The sequence below is a fragment of the Poecilia formosa genome, unplaced genomic scaffold (genome assembly GCF_000485575.1).
Source record: "Poecilia formosa unplaced genomic scaffold, Poecilia_formosa-5.1.2 Scaffold495, whole genome shotgun sequence".
In the NCBI taxonomy this organism is placed as follows: Eukaryota; Metazoa; Chordata; class Actinopteri; order Cyprinodontiformes; family Poeciliidae; genus Poecilia; species Poecilia formosa.
In genome coordinates, this window is record NW_006800434.1 from 137,801 (window position 1) to 155,233 (window position 17,433).

Here is a 17,433-nt window from a genome sequence, read left to right on the forward strand (position 1 = left end):
TCAATACCCTGAGAACCCTCTGCTGTTAAATTAATAGAACGTGTTAAAAATGCCACTGGAGTCAGGCTGTGAGGTTGGGAAACCCTGATTCATTTCACAGCTCATAAAGAGCGTCAATGCTCCGCTGAGTGGGGATTGTCCACTACAGATTTCCCCCACCGCTCTGCTTTATGCCCTTCTGTTATCCGAAATGCCCATAAAAACACAGACTATGAAACAAATGTGAACACAACCGCTGCCAGGAATTGAGGACTGATTTGATGGGAGTCTCTCTTTTTTTTTTTTTTTTTTGGCCCCTCTGGCCTTCCGCTGCAGACATGTGGAAAGGAGGGGCTGCTTGGATATGCATCACAAAGGCTTCCTGTGGTATTGATCTGCAGTGGGTTAAGGCAGTCTATCAGCAAATGTCCCCCTCTCTGGGAAAAAACAATAGGAGATTAAAAACACACAGCTTGCCGGGCGGGAGGCTGCTGATGGGCCTTTATCTGGGCCCAAAGGTCACTGTGTACAGATTTAATCCACTTTCACTTAACAGCTTCATTTAAGGCACCTCTCATGCAAATAGTGACATTTGAGTAAAATTACTTTTTTTGGTTAAAACAGGAAGTTGAAACTAGCATCTACATTTAGTTTTTCTAAATAAATAACTAATTAAAGGCATAATGTTAGGCTCAACATCTAGACTAAATGAAAGTTTATCAGCTCGCTTTATTACAACACCAGGGTTGTAAAGTCAGTTAAGATTGTGTTTAGATGTAGAAATAAAATTATGAAGTAAAAGGAAAAGGTTAAACCAATACTTTGCTGAACCACTTTTTACTTTCCACATCTGCAGACTGAATTTTCTGTCCACTCCTTTTGCAGAATGGTTCAAGTTCATTAATTTATTTGAAGAGCTTCAGTGAACTGCAATTTTCAACTCTTTCCACAGAACCTCACCTACATTTAGTGCTGGACTTTGGCTGGGATGTTTTAACAAAGAAAAAATGTAAACCATGATGTTATAACTTTGGCTGTGTGTTTATTGTTGCAGTTTTGCTAAAAGGTTAAGCTCCGCCCCAGTCTGAAGTCTCTTGCATTATCCAGTTCTATCCTGCCATTGATTCTGACCAGCTTCGTTGTCCCAGTTGAAGGAGAGTGGCCCAGTGAAATGTCTGGTGGGTTCCTCCATCCAACTGTTCACTAATCTTCTCTGCAATCTCTGCAAAGGACTGTAACGCAAATTCTTCCTAACATGAACATTACAGGCAACACTGTGCATCATCGTCATCAAACTGTGACACAAAAACAGTGTCTTCAGTCAGAGTCTTCTTCAGATTCGCAGTAATACAAACTGCTACAGGAGTTCCTTCCTGCGCCCTTGTAAAAATGCATGGAACAATTTCCAGACTTATTTGTAAAATAAAACTGCAAACAAAGTAAAGCGTCTTTATATAACACTTTTATATTTTATTGAAATTTGCAATTCAATTCTACACAGATTTATTTGTTGCTTTAATAATTAAGCATGCAGTTCTTATAAAGTGGCTGCTGCACAGCTTTGTTGTTAAATAATCATGGATGCAACACATATGACAGTCAAAACAAATACTTTAACTGCTGTAGTCTTAACTTCAAAATGCTTCTAAAACATGTTCCTAAACAGATCAGTGTTTTTTCTTAAAAAAAAACTAACTGCACAACTCATCACAGAAATGAAAAACATGACTTTAAATCAACAAAGTGCTTCAGTTGCACTGAGGTCAGTACTCAATAGTGATGTTTAGGCTCGCTGAACTTGCGCTTCTTTATGGCTGTGGAGGCAGATGATGATTCCTGGCTGCTGAGAATGTCATACTGAGAAACCTGAAATCAGCAGAAATTACTTTTTAAATGCCACATTCAAAGTTAATAGATTGTATTTTAATAAAATGAATAATTGGGTTTCTCACTGTCTTTTCTTTTGCTGCTGTTGGCTGTGTATTCTTCACAGTCACATTTGTCTCCTGCCAACAGACACACACACACACACACACGTATTTAGAAAAAACAGGTAAACGTGTAAAAAAAAAAAATCCTGAAGCTTAATCTTACACAGAAAAATTCAACCTTTAATTTAAGAACTCAGATTCTTTGGAGGGGGGGAGAAATCCCACATATAAAAGAATAATTGTTCTTAAAATCCTTTGTGCCACCCTCAACAATTTTGATAAAATAAAGATGTTTATAATTTGATCAGAGGAAAATTTAATGGGTAATTTACCACTTCCTGTTTCCCTGGGGTACCATTATAAGTTGACACAGCGGCCCTTTTCTTTATGGCCAGTCAGGAGGAGAATAATGAACCATTAGATCCTACATTTAAGCCGTCGTTCAGGAGAAGTGCCAAGAATCCCTGCACTCATATTCACTTTATAAATAGGATGTAGCTTTTCTACAACAAACACTTCAGATTGATCTAACATGAAACAAAAGATGAATATATGGAAAAGCAACTCTGTTAAGTACAATGGATGATCTGTGATGAAGTGGGACAGTTTGTCTTCTAAAGGCCTGGTAAACTATGGCTAAGTACTAATACTGGTTATGTTGCATCTAAATGTTCTATTATAGACAGGCAGTGCTACAAATTAATTCACTTTAATAAAACCACATCTTCAAACTTAATCAAGTTTTAATTATTCACTTTTGAGGCATACCTCTACACATCCAGTGGTGCACTTGGGATGTTAATGTAAAATAAGACAATAGCTGAGTTCAGAATATTTTACAAGTGAATTGGAGAAGAAGAAAAACAATATCACATTTGATGTAGCTAGTTAAGATCATCTTTCAAATGTTCAATGCAACTAAATCAAAATCTAAATCATGAGATATATTCATATTGTATTTGCAAAGTTACATATTAATACCACACATCAACTATATTTACTTACCAAATATACAATCCACACTAATGAGGAATGAAATTTACCATCTGCATGGTCTGATGATCTAATCTAATGATGAGTTTTTTTTCCTGGTAATTCCTATAAATTCATCTGGGAGGTTTCTAACCCTCAGCATTTTTTGAATTTTCCATCTTTATCACTACCTGGTAGAGAGCAAAATGAAATCTGTTGGTTGATTAGTTTTAACTGGATCACCTACCGTAATGGACTTGATTATCCGTCCACTCCTGGTTCTCTTCACACCCAACTCCATGTCTGAGGCTTCCATTATCATAATCTGACACAGGGAAACAATATTAACAAATGTTTAATGGCCTCAAACAAAGATTTTTAAAACTATCCCCTAACAGGCTAACATCACTATGAACTTCTCATCATTTCAGTGATGTTTTTCTATATCAGGATCTTGTTTAAAAGATTTGTTTTTTCTGAGTTTCCACTTGGCAATAATGAAAGTGCATCAAATGGCACTATTGTGTTACACAATTAGTGCTCTTTACATGTGCAATTCTGACTGAAAGCAGCTCTGCATAATTAAACATGCATCATACATGATGTGTGGATTAAGTCTAAGGTAAAACAAACATACCTCTGGGACTTCTGCACTTCTCTCATTCTTCTCATGGATGTTCATCTGGATCTCTGGAGGTAAAAAAGATGAAGTTATTTTAACTCTACTTACAAATCAAACTATGTTTAACTTCAAAGTAAAATAAGCATTTCAAGTAAAAGTTAAAGGCTCTCACAAAAAAACAAAAAAAACAAAAAAAACAAAACATGCTTATATAAATATAACTCAAAGCATTTTATCCATCAAGGTGGGAGATAAACTTTGTGGAATCAACCGTTCAGAAAAATAAATGTATTTGTTCTCTTATCTAGGTGCCTGCCCATTTTCATTTCAGTACTGTTGTAGTTCAAAGCTATTTTACTGTCAAAGCACAGACAGGTTTTTATTTTCAGCATAATACAGACCAAGTTTGACTCTGTAGATGTAACTCTGAATTATTACCGGTGTTATCGACATCTGTAGCGTAGTTCTCCGCCTCCTCCACTTGTTCCAACTCAGGACTCTAAAGGTTAAAACAAATTTTCTGAACACCAAGTTTAGAACTAGTATTGCTAAAGCAATGGCAGTAAGCCTCTCTGTCTCAATTTTTTTAAGAAATGGATGTGCTCAGACCAGTGGTTCGTCTACTTGTTCTTCTATCTTCACAATCCATTTCTCCTTCACAGAAGCACTCTCTTCCACCTGAATGAAAAAATAAATAACACAACAGTCCACTGGAGGAAACCTTGATTAAGAAACCACGATCCAAAAGCAATGTTGCAAACATTAGCCTTTTCAGAAAACTATTGAGAAAACTAATTTTCCATCTATCTATCAGTGCACCTGCTCCAGTCTGCGTCTCTCTGTGGCCATGTCGAACTTCACACAATGGTAGGGCGTGGCAACTTTGCCCATTGTCAGTTTGACTGGTTCCTGCACAAACTCTATTGTGTTTCCTACAGCCTCTCTGAAGCCTGGAGGCTGGTAGTCCTGAGGAGTGACTTCAAGAAAAAGGAATAAAACACATGAAAGTCAAACCTTTAAACCATAATCAAAGGAGAGTGAAAAAGAAAAGAAAACGGTTTTGGACATTTTTGCACCAAATGCTGTCGGATTAAAGGATCTGGTAACATCTAGTGGGGCATTTGTATGTTGCAACCAAATAATTACTCCTGTCCCTTGATTAAAAGCTGAAATGATCATTAAAGGCCTGGTTAATAAAAATAAAAAAAACTGAGTGTAAAAATGACATATTTACATCTATTTGCACAGCACATTAATTTTGAAAACTGCTTTTAGCATATAGTGTGGGACATGGGAACCTAAATTCAGTGGTGGCGCTTAGCAGGTTCAGTCATTGCCAGTGACTTTGTCTTCTTCATTTCAGAGATCAGAAAGCAAACCTGACAGTCAAAATCAAAAACTCATTATGCTCAAGAAGAAGAAATGCTGATGCTGAATCTAGGATTGAAAATCCAGGGTGGTGGCACTCTGCTGCCTACAGTAAGACACCACTGAGATTAGATGTGTCTAAATTCATCAGATCAGTTCAAAGTGCAGCAGCTGCCAGTTTTCAAACCCACATAAAGCAGAACAGTGTATTTCTGATCATGGAAAGAATTCTACTCAACTGGATTACTATATTTTAATTACATATAAAAAGCTGCTGCTTAAGAGCCTAAATGCTTCATCAAGATCTGCAAAAAATAATTGATGAAAATCACATTCAAAAATAGAATATACATTTGGATACTACTAATGTAGGAACGCTGACATCAACAAATAAAAACGTCAAGATGCAGCCTACACAAAACAAAGCAAAACCCCTAAAACTTCATAAGATAAAACTTAAGAAAACAATGCTTAAACCTGATGTGGTTTGCTATTTCCATGCTGAGCTGGAAGAATTTTTCCTTTCTTCAGCTTGTCTTACCTTCATCATAGTAAGCCAGCTTCATGTTGAGGCAGACATTGTCTGGCAGAGGACCCAGACTCTGCATCAGGGTGTACAGCTTCCTCACCAGCAAGATGCTTGCTTTCCTCGTGTTTCCGAAAGACGTCGTTGACAACTTCTGGTTGTTGTTTGTGCTAAAGAAAAAAAGAGGAAAACACTAACAAAATGACCTAAATGTGCATGGCCTCTGAAATTTATAAGTGGGATGTTTGAACTAAATGCACAAACCTTCATGCCAAGGTCACAGTGACCAGTCACTGTGCATGTTGGGAAACAATTTTCTAGTGCAATTGTATTGATATTTATGTACTAAAAGAAAACACACTTATTATTCAATTTACTAACTTCAAATACATTGCAATGCACTAAATACAGGAGTTCAAATTTTATTCCAACCAAAGATAAGAAGAGTTTGCAAAAAACTGACTTGAACATAAACTTTCAGAAATTTTGTGGACCCAGTTACTACAGTTTACCTTTCGAAATCCACTTGTGTTCCTTCTGTAGTGTACTGGATCTTAAACTGGTAATATTCAGTCACTTTCTAAAAGAGAAGAAAATATGAGTCCCAAAAAGTACAAAATATTGGTGATCAATGGCAGGAAAACCTTTTGAGCAGTACCTGAGGGTTGCTTGGATCAGTATAGATCTAGAAAAAGCCAAAACAATAGAACATTTTAAAAATATAGACTTATTAAACTTTATTTGCAGAGAAAAAAGAACAAAATGAAACTTCATACAGTGGTGCAGTCGCATAATTTGATGTTCAAGTTCTCTAATGTGGAGGTTAAAAATTTCATTATACTTACAGACATTATGGCCGCTCGCAGCTAGTTGAAAACATAAATAGGAAAGTATTTTGTCCACAGTGCTTTAGATATGAAAACATACTATGTTGGTAAAAATGAATTTATGTTTATGATCCAAAGCGACTAAACCAGATGAGCATTTCATTCAAACAATCTCTCTGTGGGTAAAAGAATAAACTCGACTCACATATTTCTTCTGGATGGCATCAAAGCAACCCTGCATCCTGGAAGAATTGACAATCAATCTGTTATTCTCACTGTAAACATAAAAAGTTTGTAACTTAAAGTCACAAGTTCTGTTTAGAAGCAAATCAGGAAGTATATTAAACAAAAACTTGGAAATTATTTCTGCACTCATCTGCAAAATGTAAGCATTCTTAACTGTGCAGCATCAATGAGTTTTTATGACCCCGAGAGATTCAAAAATAAAATCTAAATTATTTAAATATGCTGCTCATCCTGCAGTGTTAATTTTTGCTTTGTGTATATTTTACCACTGATGTATCTGAGAAGTTCCAGGACAGTCAAGGTCCCCTTTCAGGATCATCACTTTCTGATCTGCAAAAACAGAAGTGAGAACCTGTAAACATGTCCACATAATAAACTGAAATGATTGATGCTGTGAATGGGAGAAACGTTTTCAATGTGGTCTAACCTTCAACATATTTGCTTCCATAGGCTCTCCCTGGGAATATGCCCCTGAGGTATGTGATGCCAGACACAGCGATGGCCAGAAGTCTCTTTACAACAATAAGCGACTGTTCCTCAGAGGCAACCTCATCAGGGAGTGCCTGAGCAGCCTGCAGGAGCAAGACAAACAAGTTTGGCTTATTTAACAGAGGCAGTGATGCATTTGACATAATTGTATCAAGAACAAGTCAAAATTTTAAATAATTTTAATTTGCTATTGCAGATTTAACACTTAAATATTTCAGGTGAAAATGTAAATGAAAGATACCAAGAACATAGTTTGTTGTCTATTTTGTAAAAGTGAAACTTCATAAATATATACTTCAAACAGTGTCTATTTTAACGAAAAATACCTATACCTATAATGATAAATTGTGCTACACATTTGTCCTATTCATTGCAGTTTACTAGCTAACTGTATTTGTAAAGGCCAACTGCACTCTTTCTATTGTGGTCAAGACACAATAAAAGACTGGTATTGCCCTTTATTAAACTTTCACAAAGTAAATAACAACTTGCTTTCGACTATTCTGATGTTAGTTTTGAATTATCTACTCCAGATTTGAAGAGTCTAGTAGTTTCTGAATTGGATCCGTTTTAATGTGGTCCAGTTGCAAACAAACCCCCACTAAAACAGCGCTTGAATTTTTACAAATAAAATAAATGTTTCACAAACAATGAAATGAAATATCTTGCTGGCAATGTTGAATAATCTTGTCCAGGTTTGAAGAGTCTAAAATTGTTCCTGAGAGTTCTAAAGTGGTTTAGGTGCAAAACCGTGCTAAATCGAACTTTATTGAACTTTCACGAATCAAATAAAGATTTCACAAATCACAAACTGAACTTGAATTATTCTGCTAATAGTGTAGAATGATCCAATCCAAGTTAGAAGAGTCTTTAGTATTGTGGTTTTAAAATAAAAGCACATTTAAGATTATCAGTATGTAAAAAAAAAAAAAAGTCGTTTCCGACTCAGAAGCTACAATGGGAAACACTAACATATTTATTAATTATAGTTAAAAGTAAAATTACCTGTGAAGGCCTCACTTGTTGAGCATATGCCATTTGTTAGAAATTATAAAACACAAAAAATCTGCAAAGATAAAATAAATAATAAATACATTAGGGAAATATGAAACGAAATCTATTAACCTGTCATTGCTAAAGGATAATTTAGCTAGCAGACATGTTAGCTAGCTAGTTATCCAGAAACAAAAAAACTTAAATTATTTCAATATAGGTTGATGTGAATTTCTTACAAAATGATAACACTGAAACTATATTAAAACAAAAGTAGAGCTATTTCTTTTAAGATAAAATGAGTAACAACTAACTTTTAAGTATTAGCTTCAGGGGTCATCAACGTTAAGAATACTCTCCAACGCTTTTCTTTTTTTCTTTAATTAAAACTCAGCCAATCACAGAGCAGGAGGCAATGACTAAAAAGTATAGCACAGACGGCTTTCTAACCAACGCTAATTTAATAAACAACAGATGTTGTGAAACTATTCAACAATTATTAGTCATATGTTGAAATTATTTTATAAAATTATTTTTAAAAACACTTCACTTTTGTGTTTCTTATCCATATTTTGCGCTGATGCAGTGTAGCGCGCTCCCCCGCATTGCCCCTGGGCCAAATTGAAAACCCATTGGAGCGTTGGCTGTCAATCACAGCGCGTGAAGACAATAGGGATAGTTCATTGGCTAAGAACAAAGCAGTGTTAGCACCCTATTGGCTAAAGTGCGTGTCAACTTATAAACGGGACTTGCCTCAAGTAATGACGTCACATCTCGTTACGCCATCTTTGTTGGGGAGCTGTCGTGTTTAGAAAATCAGGATTAGGTTCAGTGCAGGTTTATCTAACGCTGCCTGGTTTATTCAACCCCTTTGTGTTGTGTGGCAAACGGACTAATAGCTGGTCCACCGCACTCAGACAATGTCTTCGGAAAATCTCGACTCGGACACCCAAGTGGAGTACGAGGACGAAAAACAGGTGGGTTTTCACTGTTAACCGCGGAGGGTGCTAGCGAGACATGGCTAAGATAAAATAGCTCAAGTGAAGTGTTCAAAATGCTTAGTGCTGGATACGAATTAATAATACTGCCAGAGGACACGTACAGCTGTTTATAAGCGGTTTGCTGTGTAATAAGACAGTTATGTACATCAGCTGTCAAATGATTCGGTGCATTCAGCCTGTGTGTCACTTTGTTTTGTCCCGTTCTTGTGTTATTGGTTGAAGACTCCACAGTAGCTCAGGCCTCTTTGGTTTGTGCTGCCAGTTATTCACGAAAAACCACAAAACTTGACATTCTGCTGTCTATAGATATACATATAAACAATCAAATGACTGCAGTTTAAAGTAAATATCTTAAATGTGTCCAATGGACGGACCTTAAAACGGACTCCTTAAAAATGTTGTGGTTTCTGGATTACGAATTTATTCCTTTACTTAACTTTGGCATCCAGTTATTGTTTTTTTTATGTGTGTGCTATCCCACAACAAATTTGTCCACCCATGGGTATGTAAGCAAAAATTTCAATTTAGAAATGTATGTGTCAAAACAAATGACATCAGTATTTTGTATTCAAGTTATAAATTAACACACTTGCACAATTGTAATAGTTGAGAAAGTCTTGGAGTATTTATCTCCCTTGATTTACATTGAAACCAGTGAAAATGCTTCCAAACACAAGCATGCCACAGTAAAATGTTCCCATAAATCTTTGATGAATTTTATTACAAGTTTATTGGTTAGAATAAGTCAGTTAACTTTATTGTTTATTATTCATCCTAAAGGACATGTTTGTTACTGTTGAATATGATACTGGCACTGCTAAAGCAATTACAGAGAATATTCAACCTTTAAACACAAGACATTCTTTATGTATTAGTTTTTAAATGAAACATGATAGCTAAATCCTAAAATCAAGACAAATGTGTACCTTGTATGGACTAATCAAGTATGTGTCTATATATGAAATTAGCTGAATTTAGGAATATAGTTGAAAACAAGACCTTACTCTTCTCATGTACAGGTAAAATAAATCAAGTTTCTTATCTGACCAAACATCAGCAATAAATACAGACTGAGAAATTCTCCAAACTGCCTCCTCCAATATCAAGCAGTATTTGAAGCGGTGGTTCAGTCAATCCTTTAATCATTAATCCAACAGTCAGACCACAAAGCAGCCTCCGATTTGCTAGTACTAACAGAGCTGCTGAAGTTAGTGTTTTTGTGTTGTAGTATTGGGATGTTAGCTTAACTTGTCATAATCGTCAAAGTTGTTTTTATGTTCGAAGGACTGAATGCTCGCATTTTGAAATTGTTCTATTTTTATGCATAATAAAAGTAAAAGAAAGTGAATAGCAAATATTCAAAGAGAAACATATCAATGTGTTTATAAATTTCACCTATTTATAACTTGATTGGTGCATCATTGCCTATCCAAATGTAGATAACCTAGGTGCAAGGTTCTCAAACCTGGTACCAGGGTTGTCTTTAGTGGTGCTTTTAAAATTTTGGTGTCAGCCATTTACAAGATAAACACGTAGATAAACTGTATTGTAGAGCACAGACAGCCAAGGTGAGTTTTTTAAACACGTTGCTCTATGTTTCAAACAATCTACTCAAAAGAGAATTAGAGTGGGAAATGTTTTGAGAACTTGAGGATTACTTTAAAGGGAACAAGAGTAAAATATGCTGCACTCTATTTATTCTATAGTTTTAGCATGAATCTGTAAATTACATTTCAATTGCAAATTGGACAACCATAGCGATTTACTAATTCCTGTGCTTACAAATGGGAATCTGTTCCCATTTGGGAGTTTGAAATTAACCCTCATATCATAAAAAACAAATGGCATAGTATGTATTCTAAGACCTTAAAATATGCTAAAGCTTCTTGCACTTTATTGTTTAACTCTGTGACACCAAATTCCCTGAGAATGATGCAGAGAGAAAAGCAGAAGCCATGTTTAACAACTGCATGCTGTTAAATTGTCAAATCAAACTTGGGTGCTGGTTGAGTGGAATTTTACAGCTTTCCACATACAAATACAGAGCTGTAAAAGCAGTCTCACAGAATGTGGTGTGGAATATGGCTGTTTCCCTGCATTGAGACCAAATATAGTAGCTCATAAATTTCTTGCCATGGACCCAAGTGAACCAGTATTCACTGAGTCACACTCCCACCCCTCCTCCTAAGGGAATCTGTTCATCGGCTTCAGTGTCCTGAGTCACATTTTATCCCTGGCCCAGCAAGCTTTGCAGACTGAATGCTCTATCTCATATCCATAGTTCAGGTAGAACCAGAATTTTCTGTGAGAGCGCCAGACACAGATTGCTTAAATGACTTTAGTTCCATTTACTTTTCAGAACTTTATAACTTCCTTTTTTCTGTGATGTTTGAGATCCAGGTCAAAGTTCTGCACATTTCAGTCATAAAGGGTGAGGCATATTTTCATGGCCTCAATATTTTACTTTGACTGGCACTTGGATTATAGTCATCTTACCTGACCGACGTGTATAAGCCTGCAGAGACGTCTCTGTTGTTTGCATTGTGTTTATTACGTGTTGTACTTATCTGTTCACTGTCCATAAAAATATATATATAAAAAGAAAAAAGAAAAAAACATCCTGATATTGCAAGAAAGTGTCATTATAAAATTATCCAAGGCATATAATGCTTCACCCTTAAAGTGGACTTTAAAATTGGTTAAATCAATTTTAATCAATTAAAATCTTGTAACTAAATGTCCTAACAAACATAACATTCATCTGTTTAAAACATAGTTAATGAGTATTTCATGTTGCTTACAACTAAATGGTTAAAATTTATCCTAATTAGATTTGTAAAAACATACTTTTTCCAGTAAAAATCTTTGGAAAAGACAAATTACAAATGAAAAATTGTTCCTTAGTAGTATAAGCTCCTCTTTTATGAAATGTTTTATTTGTGGAAATGTCTTCTTCAGCTGTTAATTCTTAGGCATGTTGGTTATATGAGAAAGAGGACTAAGAGTTCATGCTGTGACTCACATTGTTATGAAGTATCTCCAGCTCCCAGCAGGCTCTATCATAAATCTAAGCTCACTTTACAGAAGTAGGTTACATTTTTCAGCAGCAGTTTTTAAGTTGATTATTCAGGCGAACTTCTCTTTTTCAAAACAGAATATTTTATTTTTTGCTTAGTACTTTTTTAAACCCAAAAAGAAATTGAAATTGGAGTTTATACAATATTACTTGGTTTCATGGTTATGCTTATTCTGTCCTGATGTTTTTTTATTGGGTGACATGGTTACAGTTTTTTATATATTTATTTATTTTCTGTTCTCAGGACTCGCAGGAGAAAAATGCAAACCCAGTAAAGGCAGAGGAGGCCAAACTGAAGGCTAAGTATCCTGGTCTGGGCCAGAAGCCTGGTGGGTCCGACTTCCTGATGAAGAGGCTACAGAAAGGGGTGGGTAGCCATCGGTTGTCCACTACATGGCTGAAAAGACAAGTGCTTGTTAGTGTAAACTGGTCACAGCTTTACTGTCTGTCAATAAGTAAGAAAAACTGATTGTTTCGTCTTGTTGATGCTTTTTTTTAAATCAATTAAAATCTTGTAATTAAATTTCCTAACAAACATAACATTCAGCTGTTTAAAACATAGTTAATGAGTATTCCATGTTGCTTACAACTAAAACTCCACCTGCAGTATGACAAACAAGAGGGTCCTGGAGAGGATAGTGAGGGGAGCTAAGAAGATTAATGAGAGAGTCACTTCTCTACTTCAAGGGTTAAAATTCAGGGCAACAATGAAATGACAATAAATTGATTTTCTTTCTATGTTTCTTTCCTTTTTCTTTCTTTTTTAACAATGACAATACATCGATTTTCATTCTTCTTCCTTTCTTTTCTGTCTTCCTTTATCTGGGTCATTTCTGCCTTTCTTTTATTCTTTTCTATTTCTGTTTTTATCTAGCTTGTGTCTTTTATATCACAAAATGTTTAGTGATGCGCCCACCTTGCTAATGTTTAATTGCAGTGATGTTTGCATGGTACCTGTATAAATCCTGACCACTGTAGAAATATCTGCAGTGGACAGGCTCATTTACTTAGATCTGTAATGTTGGTGACTTTAAATGTAAGGAATTTGGAATTAAAAAATGATGTTAGAACCCTGAAGATGCATTTCTTTGCTGCCGAAACCTAAACTTGCGGTATATGAACGGATCACATCTATCTGGGTCCTTTAATTTGTATTTTAAACAGCAAAGCTCTCAGGTTTTTTTCCCTCTTTGCTATGACTTGGTAAGCTCTTGCTCTTTCCACCTCCACATACTGTAAACCACAGCAAGCTCATACCTCTGGAGGTTGCTGCAAGTCATTCTGGGAGATGTGGGAAATCTCTGGCTAAGAGTGGGCGTAGCCAGGGCAGGCCATGGGAGAATGCAGCTATTTTCCATCTTACAATTATGAACACATTAGTGTCTTTAAACCAGATTAAACAAATTATAAACTTTATGCTTTTCAGAAGTATGAACCGAAGTGTTGCAGTTCCTCCAAATCTGATTCCAGGTCTGCTCTTTGATTTTACACAGCAAAAGTACTTTGACTCGGGAGACTACAACATGGCCAAAGCCAAGGTGAAGAACAAGCAGCTTCCTGTGGCCGGACCCGAGAAGAACCTGGTAACCGGTGACCATATCCCAACGCCGCAGGATCTACCGAGAACGAGGAAGTCATCCTTGGTGACCAGCAAGCTAGCTGGCTAGCCTTCGTCATCTGAGAGGCATCTTCGACACCATCCCCCTAGGACTCCACTTTACCCCGTGTTCCCAACATGTCCACTCCTCTCCCCTCCTCTCTCTTCCTTTCTCATCCCGAGACACCACTGGCTTTAACATATTGGGCAGAGTTGTATAAGTTAAAACTCCTGTTGTGCTTGTATGTGGGTGGTCTGGGCTTGGGCGGTGGTTCGGGTGGCCACAAAGCCGGAGCCCTCTCTGCCTTCGCACCACGCACAGCTCTGTTCTGTCTGCGCACTCTGCTCCACCGCCTCCCTTATATCTTGGTTTGTAGTGTTCCAAGATGCATTACAGTAGGTGTGTGTCATCAGGCAGGGTTGGAGGGGCGGATTTAATGCACTTTGTATTCTGTATAGTGTGTTTATTTCTCTTTTTATTGCATCCTGAGCGACACCAAAACAATGTGTGTAAAGGCGTTAGGAGCCGTGGCTGCAGTTTGTTCTTCGATCTTTACGTTTCTATCCTTTGCCGGTGGCTGACTTAAGCAGTGGGGAGGTGTCGGAAGAAGTATGTGAATAGTCGCTTGCATACCAAATCAATAAGGGGGGAAGGTAGTTTTAATCCACATTTGGGAAAAGAATGGAGCATATGAGGCATCTCACATGTCAGTCAGTTTTATCTAATGGTACCTGAGGTCATCCGCTGCAGCTCAGGCAAATGAGAACTGAAAACTTTCGATTTTTGTCTCTCTGCTGATGTTGTCCCACCCCCTCTGCTCTTGTTCTCGCTAAATATGCTGCATGATTGTTAAATGACACAAAATCTAAGTATTTTTTAACAGCAGAGGGGCATATGCTTATTGATTTAGGCGAAATATCAAAGCAAACACTGTCCTGACAATCCATTTACATGCACACATATTTGCATCTAGACAAAGTGTTTACTATAACCTAAAAGATTTATGTGGGGGTGGGGGGAGTAGAAAAGCTCTGTATAGAGTTTATGCTTCGGTAAATCAACCTTGCACAAGCACGTAATTTGTGTTAACCGTGGTGCTTTGAGAACTAGTCCAGATAGCATGCCTTAGAGAATCAGGAGCGCAGAATCAACTAATTTGGGATTGTATTGTTAAATTTTAGGCTCAAAGTTGCTTTGCTTTAAAAGTAATAATAAAAACAACATAATAAAGATCCATACTTTAGCTGCCAAGCTAAGCCTTGAATAGACTCTCAAAAGTGATGTTTAATTTTTGATAATGATGGGGCAGAACTTCAAGACAATTAGAATTTTTTGCGACGTTGAAATATTTGATCCAGATTTTTTTCTCTTATTTATCCATAAAAGTCATTTTTGAAGTGACAAAAGTAAGTCATTAGTTTCCAACTGATGATGTGGAGCAGCTCACGTGCTTCATTGGACTGACGAGTGATTTTGAAGGCTATTCATAAAACTTTCAAAATGTGCGTCAGGCTCATTCATCACAGGCTAACAAACTACCAACAGAAAACACTAATAAATAAACTATTTTGTTTACTTTCCTACATTGTTGCTGGAATATAGATCTACTACCTGCACCTTGCAGATTTTTCTTCCCAAACTGACTTGATTATTGTTATCAGGGCGTCTGTGTTTAAACAGCAAGTAACCTGATAGGCGAAGCTTCAGAAAGCCTAGCCGGCTTTTTCAAGTGGCTTGCTCCGTCTCTACAGGAGCTCACAGCTAAGCAAAGAGGTTTTATAACACATGATGATGGGGGCAAAGTGTGAGCATGAACAATGTGCCACGTCTATCTGGGATACAGCCTGTAAAACAGGTTAATAGAGCGATTGCAACATCTCAAGACTTTGAATGTGCACCCTTACACGCAAGTCAAGAATTTAAACTGGATATGTGCACTTAATAAAGGAAAAAATAGTGTATATTACTGCTTCAGGGAACTTTCACCAACTTACACTCCATCATGTAGGCGAAACCCACCACATCTGCAACCTCACTTTTTAAATGTGTCAAATTTGCAGTGTGTGAAAGAGAAGTGACCTGTGCATATGATCTTGTTATGGTGCTGTATGAATGCAACACTTTTCTTCGTCTCATCTATTGTAAATAGACTTCAACAGGATTTGACTTTTGTTGTTTCCCACCTGCTTTTTGGTCTTTTTGTAGCCTGAGCTATTTCTGATTCAGTGGTTCCTCTCTCCTCAGTTTTAGCACTACTTCTGCTGTATATCGGTGTTTTGCAGAGGCTCCATGAATCTGTTTGATAATGTGTGTAAATGCTGCTGATTCAAGGACAAATCTGAGATGATACGCTGTAAAGAATGCCTGTCCTTTTAAGTTTGCGTGATTTTTTTTCTCTCGCAGTATTTCCGTTTCATAATTGTTTAGCTTCTGAGGTAAAATCTACTGGATATAAGACTGTTTTTAATTACCAATGATTAGTGCTGAAAAGTTAATTTTTTTTTTGCCACCTTGATTAACAAGAACTCACGATTTAGCATTACTTGATTTTAAATTTAACGTTTTGTGCTTTCAGAAAAAAAAAAGACTTGTTGAAAATCAAATTAAAAGCATAAATTTTGATGCACAGAGCAAACCAGAGGAAATTGACTAGATATGTTTTAAACCTCACAAACAGGGTGTGTCATCCAGAAGAGAAATACGTGCCAGAATGTATAAACAAATGACAGGCTATGTACTCTGATACATTTGTGCTGCTTTTATCTTTGTGTTTTTCTTGTTTTGCAAGCAGATGTTTCCCATTTTTGTTGTGTTCTTTTATTGCAAAATTGGTGTATTTCATCCTATTTCTGGCCCATGATAGTTGCAAGGAGGTCAGAAGGAGCCTTCCTTCTTTAAAGAAGGGGGGGTTTACATGATGAGGATCACTGGAGAACAAAGGAAACATTTTGACACTTCAGAAAGTACAGGGCTATTTGGAATGTTTGTTGTGTGGAAGATGAGAGGATTTTTGTCAGTATTTGAAATAAACTTTTACATTAATAAAATATATAGTTGGATTTTTTATTTTTATTTTTATTTATTTATTTATTTATTTTTGCAGTTGAGCAATAGATGTAACCATAGGAGGTTCTATGCCACAAACCTTAGAAGCACACACACAAATTTGTAAAAGAATCTCAAACGATAGGTTTGAGAAAATACACCAAGACTTTAAAGGTGTATAAACTTAAGCTGGCCACTAGGGGGAGCTAGAGCAGTGTATTGGCTGGGCAGTTCCGGTGAAATTCCAGTGAATTCCAGTATCTTCCACAAGAGAATAGAAAGCGCTTCCAGAAACTGAAGCAAATGAAATATAGTACTTTAAATTCCAGATATTTGTGCAAGTGTGTAGAAAGCATATCCAGAAACATAAGCGAAACTATATAGAAATGAAATAATTATTTAATTTTTATATATAAAACAAAGGCTACTTTTTGATTGTATTGATTTTTACTTGATTGTATTGATTTTCGCTGAGACGATTGACTCCTAATATCAGTCAGAACACAGCTGAGTTTTAAGTGAATATTCAGTTTCATGAAATAGCTCTCAACTTCAAATTATTAGTTTGTGAGCACAAACTCTGGAGTAAAGCAATTTTCTTTTAACGAGTGTTTCCTTTGGGGGGCGGGGCATGACAAGTGACGTCAGAAGGAGGCAGGATCCAGAGTTCATATTTATTGGCTCCCATTTCCTATCGTCTTTTCTCGAGGACCTGAATCTGGCAGAATGAGTGGATTATAGATTGGCTTATTTTACTAAC

General features: G+C 36.5%; 2 protein-coding genes across 2 annotated transcripts; one reads left to right on the top strand and one right to left on the bottom strand.

The window, feature by feature from the left end:
- Positions 1–1,428: 1,428 nt before the first annotated feature.
- On the bottom strand, positions 1,429–8,359 carry hormad1 (HORMA domain containing 1). The gene is made up of 16 exons (XM_007578864.2): positions 8,268–8,359; positions 7,966–8,026; positions 6,899–7,043; positions 6,738–6,801; positions 6,431–6,467; positions 6,244–6,264; positions 6,057–6,083; positions 5,911–5,978; positions 5,414–5,568; positions 4,324–4,481; positions 4,114–4,182; positions 3,943–4,003; positions 3,520–3,572; positions 3,130–3,207; positions 1,932–1,985; positions 1,429–1,845 (listed from the first exon to the last, which is right to left on the bottom strand). The coding sequence occupies exons 2-16, from the start codon at positions 7,996–7,998 to the stop codon at positions 1,750–1,752; spliced, it is 1,119 nt and encodes a 372-aa protein (XP_007578926.1). The 5' UTR covers positions 7,999–8,026; positions 8,268–8,359; the 3' UTR covers positions 1,429–1,749.
- Positions 8,360–8,725: 366 nt separating this feature from the next.
- ensab (endosulfine alpha b) lies at positions 8,726–16,677 on the top strand. The gene is made up of 3 exons (XM_007578866.2): positions 8,726–8,930; positions 12,275–12,397; positions 13,524–16,677. Exons 1-3 carry the CDS (start codon positions 8,874–8,876, stop codon positions 13,695–13,697), a joined length of 354 nt encoding a protein of 117 aa, XP_007578928.1. The 5' UTR covers positions 8,726–8,873; the 3' UTR covers positions 13,698–16,677.
- Positions 16,678–17,433: the final 756 nt, after the last annotated feature.

Coding starts and splice junctions, on each gene's coding strand:
- ensab (XM_007578866.2), top strand. CDS start 8,874: ATGTCTTCGGAAAATCTCGACTCGGACACCCAAGTGGAGTACGAGGAC. Junction 8,931..12,274: donor AGTACGAGGACGAAAAACAG/GTGGGTTTTCAC, acceptor TTCTGTTCTCAG/GACTCGCAGGAGAAAAATGC. Junction 12,398..13,523: donor TGAAGAGGCTACAGAAAGGG/GTGGGTAGCCAT, acceptor GATTTTACACAG/CAAAAGTACTTTGACTCGGG.
- hormad1 (XM_007578864.2), bottom strand. CDS start 7,998: ATGGCATATGCTCAACAAGTGAGGCCTTCACAG. Junction 5,569..5,910: donor ACACAAGTGGATTTCGAAAG/GTAAACTGTAGT, acceptor TTTTTTCTTTAG/CACAAACAACAACCAGAAGT. Junction 1,846..1,931: donor CAGCAGCAAAAGAAAAGACA/GTGAGAAACCCA, acceptor TGCTGATTTCAG/GTTTCTCAGTATGACATTCT.